Genomic DNA, 20,297 nt, shown 5'->3' with positions numbered 1-20,297 from the left:
AGGAAGACACAACAAAGAAGTCATCTGCAACAATAGCGAGAATTCTTGGAGGAAAACTTCCCCAGCCTAATGAATGAAAACCAGGCAACCATCCAGGAGGCTGAAAGAACACCAGCACGACGGGACCCCAAGAAGAAATCACCAAGGCACATAATAGTTAAACTATCCAACTTTGAGGAAAAGGAGAAAATCATGAGAGCAGCTAGGGCAAAACAAGCAATCACATATAAAGGTCACCACATAAGGATATGCTCAGACCTATCAGCAGAAACTATGAAAAAAAAGGAGAGAGTGAAGTAACATATTCCAAAAGTTGAAGGAAAACAACGCAAATCCAAGAATACTCTACCCGGCCAAATTATCGATCAAGATCGATGGAGAAGTGAAAGTCTTCCCAGACAAGGAAAAACTCAAAAAATACGTTACAACAAACCCAGCCTTACAAAAGATCCTCGCCGACTCAGTATGGGTAGAAGAACAACACTCACCAAGCATAAATAAGAGACCGTCACATAGAACAACTTTACCCAGAGCACAACAACGAGAAAACAGACCCCAAGATAGCAATGGGTTAAAGATGGAAAGAAGTCAAGAATGACACATACAGAAAACACACACTAATGATAAAGGAAAGTAGGAAAACTCCCAACACAAAAGGTATAAAATGGCATCACAGAGTCCGTACATTGAGATAATAACCCTGAATATCAATGACCTGACTCAGGCATTAAAAGACTGAGACTGGCAGAATGGCTTGGAAAACACAACCCATCAATTTGCTGCCTACAGGAGACACATCTCAAGGCTACAGACAAAAATAGGCTGAGAATCAAAGGCTGGAGAAGGACCTACCAAGCAAACAGCAGTACAAAAATAGCAGGGGTTGCAATCCTAATCTCGGATAAACTTGACCTCAAAGTGCAAACCATAAAAAGACATAAGGAGGGACACTATATAATGCTCAAGGGAATCATAGACAATGAACCACTAAGCATTGTAAACATATATTCCCCGAATGAGAGACCAGCTCAATACGTCAAGCAAATACTCCAAAAGATTAAGAAAGAAATCACAGACTCAACAATTATAGTGGGCGACTTCAACACACCACTCACTGAGAAAGACAGATCACAGGGAAAGAAACTCAACAAGGAGACTAGGGAGCTAATCTCAACAATTAGAAAATTTGACCTAATAGATATTTACAGAGCTTTTCATCCAAATAAAAAAAAATTCACATTCTTTTCAAGTCCCCATGGCACATATTCGAAGATAGACCACATGCTGGGGCATAAGACAAATCTACATAAATTTAAGCACATTGAAATAATACAGACCTCTCTCTCTTACCACTGTGCCATAAGACTGGATATCAACAAAAAGAAGACAAAGAAAATAAGAGCAAATAATTGGAGGATGAATAACTCTCTACTGCAAAAGGAGCGCATACTGGTGCAGATCAGAGATGAAATCAGGAAATTTCTAGAGACCAACAAAAATGAGCACACGACCTACCAAAACCTATGGGACACAGCAAAGGCAGTCATCAGAGGAAGGTTCATAGCAATACAAGCACACCTAGGAAAGGAAGAGACACTCATGATGGATACGCTGACACAAAATTTACAAAAACTAGAGCAGAGTCAGCAGGACAACCCTACTAATAGCAAAAGAAAAGAAATTATACAAATCAGGGCTGAGTTTGAGGAGAGGGAAAATAAAAAAACTATGGAAAAAATTAATATCGCTAAAAGTTGGTTCTTTGAAAGGATAAACAGGATCGATAGACCATTGGCAAACCTAACCAAAGAAAGGAGGGAACAAATCTCAATAGCAAGAATAAGGGATGAAAGAGGGGTCATTATAACAGACCCTAATGAAATCAAAAGGATAGTTACACAGTACTATGAAGGATTGTACTCCAGTGAATTCAACAATTTGGAAGACATGGACAAATTCCTGGAAAAACAATCCCTCCCTAGACTACCCTCGGTGGACATCATGAATCTCAACAGACTCACAGCAATAGAAGAAATAGAAAAGATTATCAAGGGATTACCAACAAAAAAATCCCCTGGACCAGATGGTTACACTGGAGAATTCTACCAAGCATTCAGGGAAGAACTAATACCAATCCTACACAAACTTTTCCAGAACATAGAAAAAGATGGCAAACTCCCAAACTCCTTCTATGAAGCTAGTATAACTCTGATACCCAAACCGGGCAAGGATCCCACAAGAATCGAGAACTACATACCAATATCCCTAATGAACATTGATGCAAAAATCCTTACCAAAATACTAGCCAACAGAATACAAAAGTATATAAAACAAATAATTCACCATGACCAAGTGGGATTCATACCAGGGATGCAGGGATGGTTCAACATACGAAAGACCATTAGTATTATTCGTCACATTGACATGAAAAAGTATAAGAATCACATGATTATATCAATAGACGCAGAAAAAGCATTCGACAACATCCAACACCAATTCCTGTTTAAGACACTAGCGAAGATAGGAATGGAAGGAAAGTTCCTCAAGTCAATACAAGCTATATATGAAAAACCAACAGCCAAAGTCATAGTCAATGGAGAAAAGACTAACACAATCCCACTGAAAAAGGGGACCAGACAAGGATGCCCCTTGTCCCCACTCCTATTTAATATCGTGCTGGAGGTTTTAGCTAACAGCATACGGGAAAAGAGTGATATCAAAGTTATTCGTCTGGGGAAGGAAGAGGTGAAATTATCATTATTTGCAGATGATATGATTTTATATATGGAAAATCCCAAAAGTTCCACAAGGGGAGTACTGGAAGCAATAGAGGAGTTTGGCAGAGTGGCAGGATACAAGATCAAGAAACAGAAGTCTATCAGACTGTTACACACATCAGATAAGACCACAGAAGAAGAGATCAAAAAGGTGGTACCCTCACAATAGCCAAACACAAATGGAAATATCTAGGGATACACCTGACTGAGAAAACAAAAGATCTATATAGGGAAAACTATAGAAAACTATTACAAGAAACCAAAAGTGACCTGAAAAAAATGGAAGAATATCCCATGCTCTTGGTTTGGAAGACTTAATATTGTTAAGATGTCAGTTCTGCCAAAAGCACTATATAAGTTTAATGCCATCCTGATACAATTACCATCATCTTTCTTCAAAGAAATGGAAAAACTGATTACCATCTTCATATGGTGAGGGAGGAAGCCCAGAATTAGCAGAGAACTCCTCAAGAAGAAGGACAACATGGGAGGGCGTGCTTTACCTGACTTTGGCACATACTATACAGTCACAGTTCTCAAAACTGCATGGTATTGGTACAATGACAGATACTCAGACCAATGGAAAAGAACTGAAAACCCACAAATGAAAGCATCAGCATACAGAAAGCTGATCTTTGATATGGGCCCCAAAAATATCAAATGGGAAGCAGATGCTCACTTTTACAAGTGGTGCTGGAAAAAATGGATATCAACATGCTGAAAAATGAAGCAAGACCCTTATCTCACTCCATGCACAAGGATAAAGTCAAGGTGGATCACAGACCTTGAAGTTAAACCCCAAACTATTAGGGCCATCAATGAGGAAATTGGGACCAACTTGAGAACTTTGGTACAGGTAATACACAGGCTATCAGAAATAGGGAAGGAAACAAACACAGAGGAGGCACAAATTGACAAATGGGATATATTGAAGAGAAAACATTGTGTACATCGAAAGAATTCACCAAGAGAGTAATAAGAGAGTCCACAGACTGGGAAAACATCTTTAGCAATGACACATCAGAAAAAAGCCTTATTACTAAAATCTACAATACTCTGCTAGCTTTCAAAAAGAAAAAACTAATAGCCCACTTGAGAGGTGGGCAAAGGACTGGAACAGAAGTTTCACAGGGGCAGAAATCCGAATGGCCAACAAACATTTGAGAAAATGTTCCCGATCTTTAGCCATAAGAGAAATGCATATTAAAACAAGAATGAGGTACCACCTGACACCCTCAAAGGTAGCCCAATTCAAAAAATCAGAACGCAACAAGTGTTGGAGGGGCTGTGGGGAGAAAGAAACTCTCATCCACTGCTGGTGGACCTGTAGGTATATACAGCCACTATGTAAATCGATCTGGCGATTTCTAAAACAGATGGAAATAGAGTTATCATATGACCCAGCAATCCCCCTACTGGGCATATACCCAGAAGAGGCAAGGAACAAACCAAGACCAGACATCTGTGCTCCAATGTTCATTGCGGCACAGTTCACAATTGCAAGGAGCTGGAAGCAAATCAAATTTCCATCAACTGAAGATTGGATTAAAAAACTGTGGTATATACATACAATGGAGTACTACAGATCACTAAATAGCAGTGATGAATGTATGAGGCACATAGCGGCATGGGAAGACCTGGAGGAAATCATGCTAAGCGAAGTAAGTCGAGCACAAAAGGACAAGTACAACATGACCCTGCTGAAATAAGTATTAATAAAATGAAAAAGGGCCATAGGGGAAAAAGTAACTGTATACAAATATTTTTGGGGTGAAGACTGTGTAGTATGGCAGAGACCAGATCAACACCCCCGATGCATATTGTAGACAAAGGTGGAGGAGGTGGGGAAAGGAAAATAAAAGGATAAATATAAGGTAGAAAAGGAGAGTGGGGGCATGGGGCACTAACCCACCAAAGGGGAGGGTATTGTTTATATCTCCACAGGGAAAGTGGGAACAGACTTCCACCCAGTGCCGCAAGGGGTGAATGCAACATCCCAGCGTGGAGTAGGGAACCAGTGGAGAGGTCTGGGAGGCTGGCCCCAGCACCAAAAATTAAGTGGATTCCTGCCCCTCCCCTGAGAAGAATTTGTTTCAAAGGATGACATTGATTCTGCAGCTCCGGGAGATGGACATATCTAATCAGAGCACACTGCAGTAGAGGAAGGGGGAGGAGGAGAGAGTGGAGCACACCCTGGCCCCCCAGGCCGTAAGGATGATGTTTCTGAATAGAGCAGCCAGTCCACAGAGAAAACATGGCTGGTCCCACTATGAGAAATGATGCCCCTCAGTAACTAAGGGCGATACAGGGGACAGCACCGGAGACACAGTGTGGGAATTTCACCTGACCTGATCCCACCACACCGAGGGAAAGAGTGGTGGAGTGCAGCGGGATAGCAAGGGAATGGAGTGTCAAGGTTCCCAGGGAGTGCTGAAAGTGGACTTTGGGACCAGGGCGTGGTGCCCCAACACACTGGACTGGAAAACATTCCTAAGAAAAACAAATGATCCTTGAACTAACTACAAGCTCTTCTTTCTTGGTGTGTTTTGTTTTGTTCTTTGTCAGTGGTTTATTGTTGTTTTGTTGTCTGGTTGTATACTGTTGCTTTGTTTTCCTCTGTCTTGTTTTTGTGTATGTTATTGTCTCTACAGGTCTGTCTAAATAAGACAGGCTGGATGAACTATCTGAAGGAAAAACAATGGGGCCGACAGTTCCAGTGGGAACTTGGGATAGGGGGATGTGGGGGTGGTGGTGGTAAGGAAGTGGTGTTAAGAAACACAGGGACAAGGGAACAACACGGAATCCAAAATGGTAGTGAGGGGGGAGTGGCAGGCCTGGTAGGGAATGATCAAGGGTAAGGTAACTTAAAGAAGAGGTATAGCTGTAACCCAGGTGGGGATAGAGCATGGTAGTAGGGCAGGAGGAAACTCAAGGGAGATGGAGGAAAGAGCTAGGGGTCAAAGGGCATTTATAGAGGTCTAGACAAAGACATGTACATATAAGTATATATATGAAGATGGGGAAATAGATCTATGTGTCTATATTTATAGGTGTAGTATTAAGGTGGCGGAAGGACCTTGGGCCTCTACTGAAGCACTCCCTCACTGCATGAATACTTTCTTTTATTAAATTGGCACCCTACGATGCTCACCCTCCCGACACAACTGCTGAAGCCAAAGCGGGTGAACAAGTAAATGTGGTGAAGAAAGCTGATGGTTCCCGGCTATCAAAAGAGATAGTGTCTGGGGTCTTAAAGGCTTGAAGATAAACAAGCGGCCATCTAGCTGAGAAGCAACGAAGCCCACATGGAAGAATACACCATCCTGTGTGATCACGTGGTCCCGAAGGGATCAGTTATCAGGCATCAAAGAACAAAAAATCATATCATTGGCTGCACACCTCCATGATCTGATCGCCAAAGACAAACGGGTGCATAAGCAAATGTGGCGAAGAAAGCTGATGATGCCGGCTATGAAAAGAGATAGTGTCTGTGGTCTTAAGGGCTTGAGGTGAACAAACAGCCATCTAGCTCAGAAACAACAAAACCCACATGGAAGAAGCACACCAGCCTGTGCGACCCTGAGGTGCCAAAGTGACCAGGTATACGGCATCATGCAAATATATATATATGCAAATATATATATATATATATATATATATACCATAGTGAATAAAGGGGGAAGTGCAGAGCGGAGACCCAAAGCTCATTTGTCGGCTACTGGGGATCCCCTCACAGAGGGGTCTAGGAGAGGAGATGGGTCAGTCAGGGTGCGATGTACTACTGATGAAGAACACAGCTTTCCCCCAGATCCTGGATGCCTCCTGCCCCCAACTACCATGATCCAAATTCTACCTTGCAAACTGGAAAGGGCAGAGGTCATACACTGGTGCATATGGGAGCTGGAGGCACAGGGAATCCAGGGTGGATGCTACCTTCAGGACCAGGGGTGTGAGGGGCTATACTGGGAGAGTAGAGGGTGAGTAGGTTGGAAAGGGGCAACCGATTACAAGGATCCACATGTGACCATCTCCCTGGGAGACGGACAGCAGAGAAAGGGGTGAAGGGAGACTGGATAGGGACGGATATGACATAATAACAATCTATAAATTATCAAGGGCTCATGACGGAGGGGGAAATAGGTAGTGAGGGAACAAAAAGAGGACCTGATGCAAAGGGCTTAAGTGGAGAGCAAATGCTTTGAAATGATTAGGGTAAAGAATGTACGGATGTGCTTTATACAATTGATGTATGCATATGTATGGATTGTGATAAGAGTTGTATGAGCCCCTAATAAAATGTAAAAAAATTCGTCATTAATTGTGAAGTGAATATTTCATAATCAAGGAATCTAAGTATTCTTACATGACGGTTCCCCAAAATAGAGTTTCAAGTAATTTATTCATGGTCCATTACGATTTCTTCAGGGTTTGTGCCACCACAACCTGACATATGATAAATCACAGAACATTCAATATGTCACCTGTGTCCACTGAATCCTTCTTTCTGCTTCTTGAAAAGTTTTGTAGTAGAGTAGCATACTGTTGCTCCTCAGCCACTTTCTCCCGTAATAATTTCTTCAATGACCTCATGAATCAGAAATATTTGTAGTTACAACAAATTATTGTTGTGGTCAATCTCTACTTGCATACGAGTTGCACCAGTAGATGGGAATCTTGGTGGAGCTTGCTCATCCATACCCAAAGACAATATTACATCACCTTTGCACAACCCAAAGATCAGGTCCGGAAACTTACCTGAGCAATGTCAGAGCCAAATTATGAATTTCCCGAAGAACCACTATTGGTCATTTCTGTGCATAAAGCTGAGTCACTGTCGCTGTTATTTCTCTGGTATAGCAACCTTTTGGGTTAAAATGACTATTTTTTGATACCATGGACTAAAATTTCCAGTGGAAAAAATTGCCCAAACACATTAAAAGGACAATCAGGCACTGGAGACTGCTCTAAGGATAAATCTGAGGTGCTTTGCTTGGATACAAAGTAATCCTCCAAGGTTACACAGTACCACTACATGTGGGTGTGTCTCTTTAAAATTTGTCCTTTTGAATTTCCAGCTCAGTCTCGCCCCCTGTGGCTATGCTTCAGTCAGAGAACAACACCAAAATGGGGAGCAGTTAACCTCCCTGGGTGTCTAATTATATCAGTATTCTGTACTCAAATTCTTCATTATTTGTGAATTGAAAAAAATTGATAAAGTATTATCAGTATTCTCACATGATGGTTCCCAAAAGTGGAGTTCCAAATAATTTATTCGTGATCCAATACCATTTCTTCAGGGCTTGTGCCACCACACCCTGTTAAATGGTAAAGCTCAGAACTCTTCAAATGTCACCTTTGTCCACTGCATCCTTCTTTTTGCTTCTGGAAAAGTTTGAAGTAGAGTAGCGGAATGTGTCTCTTCAAATGGTTTTTTCCGTAATAATTTTTTCGATGATATCATCAAACAGAAATAATTATACATACGAGAAATGATTGTGGCGGTTATCATCTTCTTGCATACCAGGTGCTCCAATAGATGAGCTTCTTGGTGGATCTGGCTCATCCGTACCGGAATGTAATAGACCACCGAGTTTGCAGATCACAAAGCCCAGGTCCGGAATCTTCCTCACTGTCATCCTGTATCTGAGCAATGTCAGTGTCAGATTATGAATTTCCCAAACAACCATCTTCACTCAATACTGAGCATAATGCGGAGTCACTTTCACTGTTATTTCTTTGTCCTAAATCTCCATTTTGGTAAAATTACATATTTTTATGCCATGGACAAAAATTTCCTGTCAGAAAATTTTGCCAATGACATTAAAAGGGCAAGCAGGCACTGGAAACTGCTCTAGGGATAAATCTGAGGTGCTTTGCTTGGTTAAAATGTAAACCTCCAAGGTTACACAGTACCACTGCATGTGGGTGTACGTCTCTTTAAAATTTGTCCTTCTGAATTTTCAGCCAAGTCCACCCCACCTGGGTCTCTGCTTCACTCAGAGAACAACACTGGAAAGGGGAATATTTAACCTCCCTGGCTGTCTAATTATATCAGTAATTTTGTACTTAGATTCTTCATTATTTGTAAACTTAAAATATTTGATAAAGGAGTATCAGTATTCTCACATGACGGTTCCCAGAAATGGAGTATCAAGTAATTTATTTGTGTTCCAATACCATTTTTTTCAGGGCTAGCACCACCACACCTGAAATATGATCCAGCCCAGAACTTTCTAAATGTCATCTTTGTCCACTGCATCCTTCATTTCTGCTTCTTGAAAAGTTTTGAAGTAGAGTAGAAGATTGTTGCTCCTCAACCAGTTTCTCCCATAATAAATTTTTCAATGACCTCATCAATCAGAAAAATTGTAGGTACAACAAAACATTATTGTGGTCAACATCTACTTGCAAACCAGGTGTTCTCACATGATGGTTCCCAAAAATGGAGTTTCAAGTAATTTATTCGTGTCCAATACCATTTCTTCAGGGCTTGTGCCACCACACCCTGAATTATGATCAAAAGCAGAACTTTCCAAATATCATCTTTTTCCACTGGATCCTTTTTCTGCTTCTTGAAAAGTTTTGAAGTAGAGTAGCGGATTGTTGCTCCTCAACTGCTTTCTCCTGTAATAATTTCTTTGATGACCTCATTAATTAGAAACATTTGTAGTTACAACAAACGAATATTGTAGTCAATCTCTACTTGTATACCAGTTGCACCAATAAATGGGAATTTTGGTGGAGCTTGTTAATCCACACCCAAAGACAATAGAGCACCACCTTTGAACACCCCAGAGTTCAGGTCCGGAATCTTACTCACCGTCCTCCTTTATCTGAGCAGTGTCAGTGCCGAATTATTAATTTCCCGAAGAACCACTATCGGTCATTTCTGTGCATAATGCTGAGTCACTGTCGCTGTTATTTCTCTGGTCTAACATCCCTTTAAGTTAAAATGCCAGTTTATTTGATGCTATGGACTAAAATTTCCCAAAGACATTAAAAGGGCAACCAGGCACTGGAGACTGATCTAGTGATAAATCTGAGGTGCTTTGCTTGGATACAATGTAATCCTCAAAGGTTACACAGTACCACTCTATGTGGGTGTATGTCTCTTTAAAATTTGTCCTTTGAAATTCCAGCTCAGTCTTGCTACCCTGTGGCTACGCTTCCCTCAGAGAACAACAACAGAATGGGGAGCAGTTAACCTCCCTGGCTGTCTAATTATATCAGTAATTTTGTACTCAAATTCTTCATTATTTCTCAAGTGAATAAATTTGATGAATGAGTATCAGTATTCGCACATGACGGTTCCCAAAAATGGAGTTTCACGTAATTTATTCGTGGTCCAATACCATTTCTTCAGGGCTTGTGCCTCCACACCCTGACGTATGATAAAGCACAGAACTTTCCAAATGTCACCTTTGTCCACTGCATCCTTCTTTCTGCTTCTTGAAAAGCTTTGAAGTAGAGTAGCCGATTGTTCCTCTTCAAACGGTTTCTTCTGTAATATTTTTTTGATGACCTCATCAATCAGAAATAATTGTAGGTACAACCAAAGATTGTTGCGGTCAACATGTACTTGCATACCAGGTGCTCCAGTGAATGGGCATCTTGGTGGAGCTGGCTTATCCATACAGGAACACAATAGAGCACCAAGTTTTCAGATCGCAGAGATCAAGACCAGAATCTTCCTAACTGTCATTCTGTATATTAGCAATGTCAGTGTCATAGTATGAATTTTCCGAAGAACCACTATCGCTCAATACTGCGCATAATGCTGAGTCACTGTCGCTGTATTTCTCTGATCTAAATCCCCATTTTGGCCAAAATGACATTTTTTTGATGCCATGGACTAAAGTTTTCTTTCAGAAAAATTTCCCAATGACATTAAAACGGGAAGCTGGCACTGGCGAATACTCTAGTGATAAATCTGAGCTGCTTTGCTTGGATACAATGTAATCCTCAAAGGTTACACAGTACCAGTCTATGTGGGTGCATGTGTCTTTAAAACTTTCCCTATTGAATTATCTGCCCACTCTTGCCACCCTGTAGCTATGCTCCACTCAGAGAGTAATACTGGAAAGGGGAGCAGTTACCCTCGCTGGCTATCTAATAATATCAGTAATTTTGTATCCATATTCATCATTATTTGTGAAGTGAAAATGTCATAATCAAGGAATATAAGTATTCTCACATGACGGTTCCAAAAAATGGAGTTTCAAGTAATTTATTCATGTCCAATACCATTTCTTCAGGGCTTGTGCCACCACACCCTGAATTATGCTCAAGAGCAGAACTTTCCAAATATCATCTTTGCCCACTGGATCCTTCTTTCTCCTTCTTGAAAAGTTTTGGAGTAGCGGATTGTTGCTCCTCAACCGCTTTCTCCCGTAATAATTTATTTGATGACCTCATTAATTAGAAACATTTGTAGTTACAACAAACGAATGTCAACCTCTACTTGCATACCAGTTGCACCTGTAAATGGGAATCTTGGTGGAGCTTGTTAAGCCACACCCAAAGACAATAGAGCACCACCTTTGAACACCCCAGAGCTCAGTTCCGGAATCTTACTCACTGTCCTCCTTTATCTTAGCAATGTCAGTACCGAATTATGAATTTTCCAAAGAACCACTATTGCTCAATACTGCGCATAATGTTGATTCACAGTCTGTTATTTCTCTGGTCTAAATCCCCATTTTGGCTAAAATGACATTTTTTTTATGGCATGGACTAAAATTTCCCTTCAGAAAATTTTCCCAATGACATTTAAAGGGCAAGCAGGCACTGGAGACTGGTCTAGTGATAAATCAGAGGGGCTTTGCGTGGATACAATGTAATCCTCAAAGGTTACAGAGTACCACTCTATGTGGGTGCATGTCTCTTTAAAACTTGCCCTATTGAATTTCCAGCCCAATTTTGCCCCACTGTAGCTGTGCTCCAGTCAGAGAGTAACACTGGAAAGGGGCGCAGTTACCCTCACTGCCTCTCTAATAATGTCAGAAATTTTGTACTAAATTCGTCATTATTTGTGAATTAAAAATTTCACAATCAACGGATATCTGTATTCTCACATGACGGTTCCCAATAATGGAGTGTCAAGTAATTTATTCGTGGCCCATTACTATTTCTTCAGGGTTTGCCCCACAACACCCGGAAGTATGATTAAGCGCAGAACTTTCCAAATGTAATTTTTGTCCACTGGATCCTTTTTTCTGCTTCTTTAATAATTTCTTCGATGACCTAACCTACTTCACTAAGAGGATCAAGTGAGAACAAAATCGATAAATGAAACTACACTGTGAACTCTAAAAAGAATAAAATACAATATAACAAAAGTTCTTATCAGTCCCTCCAGGAAGGTACAGGAATCATCACTCAACATTCTATGCTTTCTACCCTTTATGGCAGTCCCCAAGAATCACATCTTTGGGCAACACAAAAGATGTTGATAACTCATTTCCCAAATTCACTAATGAACGAGCTGGTCTTGACAAGACATTTAACATGGATTCAAGTACCCTAAAAACACTTTGTAACTTTTATTTTACCTTCATATATATTTTTACAGGCAATAATAAATTTTAGTAAACAACAATTCAGTGAGTTTGCCTGGTTTCGAGAATAATGCATGCAATTACAAATGAGAGGTAGAAACACTGTATTAAAGACCTAAAAATACAAACATCATATAAATAAATGTTCAAATTAACTGCTGGGTTTCATACTGATAAATAGATAGAAATTACATTATTTTGTCAAAGAAATGAAAAGATCCTATTTGTATTATTATCAATATACTAAAATTAGATTAATGCCAAAGTTTCTGTATAATTTATCGGGTTATAGTTTCTAATAGGATTAAAATAAAGGATTAAAACTGGAGACTGGTTTATTCAAGTATTCAAGCAGGTAAGCAAAAGAAACAATATAAAACACTATTTCTGGAGGGATGTTTATGGTTTTCTCCATGATTAACTATTTGGTGAACTATCAGAACTAATCCAAAAAACACACAGAGGATTGGAGAAAGCCGCCCATTTTCCTTAAAGAATATCAACTTGCTTTAGTCCTAGTAAAATTCTTAATGTATATATTTGTTCTAATATTTGTTCTAATATTACCTGAATAAATCTAGCCTTTAGTAGAGATTGCGGGCATCAGTGCACATTCTGCATGCTCAGTATGAAATGCAACCAAAAGCAAATAACCAGCAACTGAAAACATCTAAGAAAATTTGTAGTTGTGAATGAATAAGTTAAAACAAACAAAATCCCCCAAAAGTTTATCATGAATTCAAGTTTGTTTACCTTTAAAAGTCCACTGGAGATTACAGTTGAATTATGGAAATAGTTTAAATAGTCCATTGTGCCTCATTTACATTTAAATTGCAAAATCCAATGTAGTTGTTTTTTAATAAACTAGTACAATATGAAATATTTTGGAAGATTAACAAAGGATCATATTGAAGACATTATAATTTCTTCATAGAGCCATCTGTGCCTCTTCTGAAGCTACCATTGACTGATCTGTTTTAGGATGCATGTTAAGATTTAAACAAAGTTACTTCAAATATCAAAATGCTTGGATGAGATATAGATATTTCCACTTTATTACCTCAGTAGTTTTTTAGTAATTTATGTCAGACATACTAAACAACTTGACATTATTCTGATACATGGAATTCACTACATTGCTCTCATGAAGTAAATAATGGGCCACTCATCTGGTTTCATTTTAATTCTCTGTACGGATAACTGTACTGATGATGCCAATTCCACAGTACATTTATTTACTAGGTTCAAACAGAGCCAAGTAGAAGATTTTTACTTCTGCTTGCACAAAAAAAGTGAAAATGTGACTTCTCTGATATGTCAGGCTTCCTACAAATGTTTCATTTTGTTATTATTTTTCATTTTTTGAAATTACTGTGTATACTTTAGTTGTCAAATGTTAAGGAACTAACAAGTTTCCTAGGGAGGGCAATTGAACCCAAGCAGAAATTCCAAATGTATTACTTCACATTTCCAGACTGGTCCGTGGGACAAATGTCCTGCTGCTTACATCACCATGGTGCTATAGCAAAGTACTGATAATCTTCTTTCAATACTAGACTTATCTAGAAATAAAACAAAACTTAAGGTCATAATAAAAATAAATTTCTATTTCCCGACTAAGGAAAGAACTAATATATCTTTCAAAGTTAGGGGGAAATTATTCTTTACCCACACATCCTCATCTCTGTTGTATCCTTTTCCTAAAGTAACAGTCCTAAATAATGTTTCTTTTTTTCTGCCTGATAATAATTAAGATTTCTAGTTTAATGCTGCAAAGTAGCAAAATTTAGATTAGCATTTCAAATAAATAATATTTAGATTTTAAATAGCTTCTTACAATTACAAATAATTTTAGGGCTGCCATCCCCTGTGGGTATTCAAAATTCTAATGTAGCACCTATACACCAATACTAAAAGTGGCCTACAATATTTTCTCATATTATTGGCTTTATATTCAATAGGAAATAATATCCTGGCATCCTATGTGTCTCTACTCTGCTATCTGTACTAAATCTTCCATATATCAGATTTATCTTCTTTACTCACTAAATCTATTAGGCTAAAAATGGTTTCATTTGATGATAAAAACAAAAGTTTTTCTACATACACATACCCATCAACTGAGTACTGCAGTATAAGGCTATTCCTAAAAACTAATAATAAAAGCCACTAGTACTTTACATATATTACTGCTAAACCTCATAACTCTACAAAGTAGGCCCTTTATTTTGTATTTATTTTAGTAACAACACATGGTTAGTATTTCTATCTTTGTAAAAAACAATTAATTTTTGTTGTTGAGAATATACTCCACACCAATTCAACAGCTTCTGGATGTATGATTCAGGGACATCAATTACATTCTTCAAGTTGTACAACCATTTTCACTCACTATTTTCTGAACTGTTCTTCCCTATTACCACAAAAATCACTGCCCCCTACATTTCCTATGTACTTTTTCAAGTGCTATTATAATTTGAGGGAACCTGGGTGGTGCACTGTTTACCCATTGGGCTGTGACCTGAATGTTTAGCAGTTCAAAACCACCAGCAGCTCTGCAGGTGAAAGACTGGCTTTTTATTACTGTAAACAGTTATAATCTCAGAAACCCACAGGGGTTGTTATGAGTTATCATTGACTTGATGGCAGAGAGTTTTTAAATTTATTATAATTTGATCCCTTATAAATAGTTCTTTGAAAGTGCACACAGCATACATTCTAATTAAGCTAGAGGATTATTTGTTTAAAGAAGACATCAGATGACATTTTCAATTTAAGACTTAAGGATCAATTCAGGGCAATAGTTTTGGGGGATTATCTAGCCTCAATGGCTCCAGGAAGTCTGGAATCCACAAGAAATTTAAATTCTCTTTTGCATTTTGCCCTTTGATCAGGAAGCAAAGTTGGCTTTTGTTATCCTCATCTTATAGAAGAAGACAGTATGACCATAGAAAATTAAATAATTTGCTCAAGCTTGGAAAGCCATATTTTAAATCCAGGCAGTATAACACAAAGCTCTTTCTCAATACTTATAGACACTACTTAAGTTACAATCAGTAAATGCACTATTTTCTATGTAAACTTACATTTATGCACATTTTCAACATCTGCAGGGTCCTGTAAAATCTTAGTTAAGCCTTCCAAAAGAAGGACTGCCTTATGATAGCGAAAAAAAACATCTTCAGTCTGCTGAAACATCTCATCCAGTGCTGCCGATTGAACCTGGAACCAGTCACAAAAATGAGATTCTCAACTTTTTATTGAAATCCTCGTCATGTAACAGTTAAATGCTTGGCTACTAACTTAAAGGTTGGTGGTTGAAAGTCACCTAGAAGTTCCACAGGTAATCTACTACTGTAAAGATTACAGCCAAGAAAACCCTAGTTATACTCTATCACATGGTGTTACAATGAGTCTGAATGTACTTGGCAGCATTCAACAACAATTGAACTATATAAAACTAAAGATTCTTCTGGTATGAAAGAGTTTCTTGACAAGTTATTCTGGGTTCAAATGTAACTTTCTCAAATTCAGAAAAGAGATTCATGACTCATAAACCCTTTCTTCACTGACTTCTACAAAAAGTTTATTTTTAGCATACACTTTCATACTAGGATAACCAGGCATTTCAGTAAAGTAGATTTTGTTACAATAATAAAGTTAAATGATGTTAAAAGCACTATTGTATTCTTTTCTAGTCACAGAATTTTCTACTTTAGTCATTTATTCATTCTTCAAAAATATTTATTGATTACCTACTAAGAAAAAAACCCATCAGTTGTCTGCCAGTTTGTCGTGCTGTGGTGGATTGTCTGCTGTTTTGATGCTGGAAGCTATGTCACTAGTATTTCAAATGCCAGTAGGGTCAACCAAAGTGAACAGTTTTCAGGGGAGCTTCCAGAATAAGACGACAATGCAGGACTTGGCTCCACACTTCAGAGGAAAGAACCCCTGGAAACCATAACTTCGAAACAGAGTCAGATTCTGAAAGTCTAATGAATGGAAGCAAAACATTGTTGGAGAGAGTGATGGAGGATGGGCCCCAGAGGTTAGAGAATACTTGAAATGTGACTGAGGAGGAGCTAATTTCTAAGAGGGGAGTTGACCAGGGTGACATGAGTCAGTTAAAGCCTGTGGGAATAGAGCCTTCAGGATCTTCATTTGCTGATGGGGCACAACTCAAGGTAAGGAGAATCAGCTGCAAAGTTTGTAATTATCACAACTTGGAATGTGTGAAGTATTCGTTTAGGAAAATTGGAAGTCATTAGAAAGGAAATGGCGCACATTAAAAATGGAGCATATTGACATCCTAGGCATTTACGGATTTAAATGGACTGGTATTGGACATGTTGAATCAGAGAGTCATATGAATTACTATGCCAGGAATAACATGATCAAAAGGAATGCAGTAGCATTCATTGTCAAAGGACATTGTAAACTTACTCATGAATTTTAATGTTGTATGTAATAGGATTATATCTATCTGCCTTCAAGGAAATCCAATCAATACATGTATCATTAAAATTTATGGACCATTCAGCAAAGCTAGTGATAAAGAAAGAATTATACTAATGTCTTTAGTTGGATATTGAATGAACATGCTGTCAACGTGCACTGATTGTTATTGGTGATTGGAATGCTGATGTGGTAGTTACCCAATCTTGTGTCAATTTAAGGATTAAGAGTATAGGGGTAGAGTCTAGGCTGTCAATCTGGAGATAGAATGAGACTTCTGTGTAGGCATGGCCTTCTGAGAATTCTGGGAAATCTGGTACTTCCTCCTTGGAGGTGGGAGACATAGCAACTGACAAGACACATGGACCCACCCTGATGCAGAGAACCCTGCCAGCGCTGAGATGTATCCAGTGACACTAGATCCATACACTGGATGGTGATCATCCTGCATTTGGCTTCATTTCAGGTGTTTCATGAGTCTGAAGAGGACTTTAGAGATCGGTATCGGACATATGGGCTAATGTCAGGCTTATGACCTTGGACTGGACTGGGTTGGGATGTTTTCTCAATGTTTAATTGCTCTTGTATATAAACCTCTCCCTTATACACATATGTGTGTCCATGGATTTGTTTCTCTAGTCTACCTGGACTATCACAGCTGATGATCATCCAACAGCGGTTGCAGCAGTGCATTGACAGGGAGCTGCCAATGGTTTAGGCCTGCTTCAGAATAAGATGTAGAACAAGAACCAGTTATCAGACATCAAAGGACTAAAAATAATATCACTGGGTGCCCACCTCCCTGATATGATCACTGAAGACAAACGTGTGCATAAGCAAATGTGGTGAAGAAAGCTGATGGTGCCCTGCTATCAAAAGATATAGCGTCTGGGGTCTTAAAGGCTTGAAGATAAACAAGTGGCCATCTAGTTCAGAAGCAACAAAGCCCACATGGAAGAAACATACTAGCCTGTGTGACCACGAGCTGTCGAAGGGATCAGGTATCAATTATCAAGGAACAAAAAATCTTATCATTGTAAATGTGGGTGAGTGTAGAGTGGAGACTCATAGCCCATTGGTAGCCAACCGGACTCCCCCTTACTGAAAGGTTGTGGGGAGGAGATGAGCCAGTCAGGGTGCAGGATAGCAACGATGAAACATATAACTTTCCTCTAGTTCTTAAATGCTTCTTTCCACCCCCACCCCCACTATCATGATCCCATGGATGAGGATGAAGGAGGAAATGTGTTTGCTTAGAGGATTTCAAGTTTATTATTTTAATGATGATGAAATAATTTGAAAAAATAATTGATACATTTGAATTGTGGTACTGGTGAAAATTATTAGAAGTACCATGGACTTGATTGTACAATTCCCCTTGTCTTTGGAGGATGGCTAGAGTGCTCCTTAGAGGCAAGGATGAGGAGACTTCATTTTACATACTTTAGACATGTTAAGAGAGAGACCAGACCCTGTTGGAGGGCAACATGTTTGGTAAGGTAGAGGGACAGGGAAAAGGAGGAAAGCCTTTAAGAAGCAGGACTGACATAGTGGATGCAACGATGGGCTTAACCATAGGAACAATTAGATGGATGGTGCAGGACAGGGAAATGTTTTGTTCTGTTATGAATAAGGTCATTATATGGTTCAGAACTGACCCGATTGCACTTAACAAGTGACTCAATGTGCATAGAGTTAATGGAGCTTGATCTGGAAAAGATACAGGTACTCAAAACATGAAAATCCAATTCCATGGGAGATATGGTCCTACAGTTGCAGTTGGTATAGAAAACATGGTGGGCGGGGTATCTAATCCACACAATAGGTGGGACATCCAATCTATACTATGGAGAAGATCTGAGGAAGCTTCCAGGAGAAAGCTCATGTTGAATCACACAGGAAAATTTGGAGCTAGATAGGCAAAGGGTAGATAGGATAGGAGCTTTCCATGTAGGGATAATCACATTATTCTAAGGGTTAGGAGTATCTTTGCCAGGTTATGAGGATTCCCAGGGTTAGCAGGATTTTTCCCAATAGCATTCTCTTTCACTTTTTCTCTTAATTGCTAAATGCTAGAACATCAGTAACTTAGTTACTAATATATCTATCTCTTTCAAAAATTAATCTAAATCAACTTATGATTCAGTAAATAACATGGATACAGAATATCAGGCATAAAAAGAAAGGAGAATAATTAAATATAAGTGCTAATAATAACACAGTTTTTTGAAAACACCTAGGGCAAAGAGGGGGGCTTATTAATGTTACAATATTAACGTTACTTATTGTCAGGAAGGAAGAAAATATTTAATTGGTCTAAGACATTTTCTCAGTTACAAAAATTTTCTAAAAATAATTGCGTAGCACAAACTCTTATTTGGTTGAGTAATATAACATGCATCATGAATGTTAATAATATTACTATTTTGAAGGGGGTTATATTGGTTTCTTTGTGTCTTGTCACCTTCTATGTTGAGATTGTTTTATTTCTGAATTTTGTCTTTTCTGTGCTATTTCACGATTTACTAGGTCTTTGTTCTCTTCCAAGATTGATCAATTTTAATGTTAATTTACTATTTATAACTTTCTTCCAAAGTTTAAAGCAGCCTAATTTCTCTTTTTTATCTACTGCCGAGCACATGAATGTGAATTTGAAATCCCTCTGAGTACCAGATAGTCATGAGGCACAGTCCCCCTAAGACATTTAGCTTCCCATACTGTTAAGTGTCCAGCTTACTTAATTTGTTTTCCTTCAGAGATTCAAAGTTCGAGGTTTTTCCTCCAAATCTTCTTTCTTCGGCTTTTTTGGAAGAGGGAATGTGCTATATGTTGGCCTAGGTTTCTATCTTTACCAGAAGTCTAAGGCATATCATTTCAGTCAACCATTTATATTCTAAAATCATTTTCATGTGGTTTATTATAATGATACTCATAAGAGGCCAATGGTGCAACCTAACAATACACTATAAAATAGATAATCTTGGGAAGAATCTTATGTTAATAGCTACAAATAAGATTCACTAATTTTCCCCCACTTTTTTCTTTAACAGTCTTGTGTTGTTTTTTTTTCTTCATTGTTTTATTAGGGGCTAATACAACTCTTATCACAATCCATAGATACATCAATTGTGTAAAGCACATCTGTACATTCATTACCCTCATCATTCTCAAAACATTTGCTCTCCACTTAAGCCCCTGAACAGTTTCAGTTTTTATGTATACTTCAGAGCAATTTTTCCTTGAATAGACTCAGCAAATAAATTATTTCTGACATGTAGTAACTGTACATGACAGACAGAACTGTCTCATATGGATCCTATTAAAATCAGATCATTGGAATAGTTCACTTTATTTTGAATCTATTATTAACTAAGGTCAGTAAGCAGAATATATGCATATAGGTTTTATAGATTAGTTGATAAAGGAGTATTTTTCTAATCGCTTTTTTTTATGGCAAAATTTCCAAACTAGTAGAAAGTGTAGAAAAGATACACCAAATGCTTTCAGA

The 20,297-nt window shown here is 38.5% G+C and overlaps 1 protein-coding gene across 3 annotated transcripts in view; it reads right to left on the bottom strand.

Moving 5' to 3' along the window:
• Positions 1–12,442: 12,442 nt before the first annotated feature.
• Positions 12,443–20,297, bottom strand: part of ULK2 (unc-51 like autophagy activating kinase 2) — a 212,393-nt gene continuing 204,538 nt past the window's right edge. The window contains exons 24-25 of one of the 3 annotated variants that reach the window (XM_075546768.1): positions 15,421–15,556; positions 12,443–13,896 (exon numbers count right to left, since the gene is read on the bottom strand). In XM_075546768.1, coding sequence (XP_075402883.1) covers positions 13,838–13,896; positions 15,421–15,556 — 195 coding nt within the window. In that variant the 3' untranslated portion in view covers positions 12,443–13,837. The remainder of the gene's footprint in view (positions 13,897–15,420; positions 15,557–20,297) is intronic. The other 2 variants (XM_075546767.1, XM_075546766.1) reach the window with 2 other exon arrangements.

Source organism: Tenrec ecaudatus, chromosome 4 (genome assembly GCF_050624435.1).
Source record: "Tenrec ecaudatus isolate mTenEca1 chromosome 4, mTenEca1.hap1, whole genome shotgun sequence".
NCBI classification, from domain to species: domain Eukaryota; kingdom Metazoa; phylum Chordata; class Mammalia; order Afrosoricida; family Tenrecidae; genus Tenrec; species Tenrec ecaudatus.
Note: the sequence above shows the minus strand (reverse complement) of the source record. Positions and strands in the feature narration are given on the sequence as shown.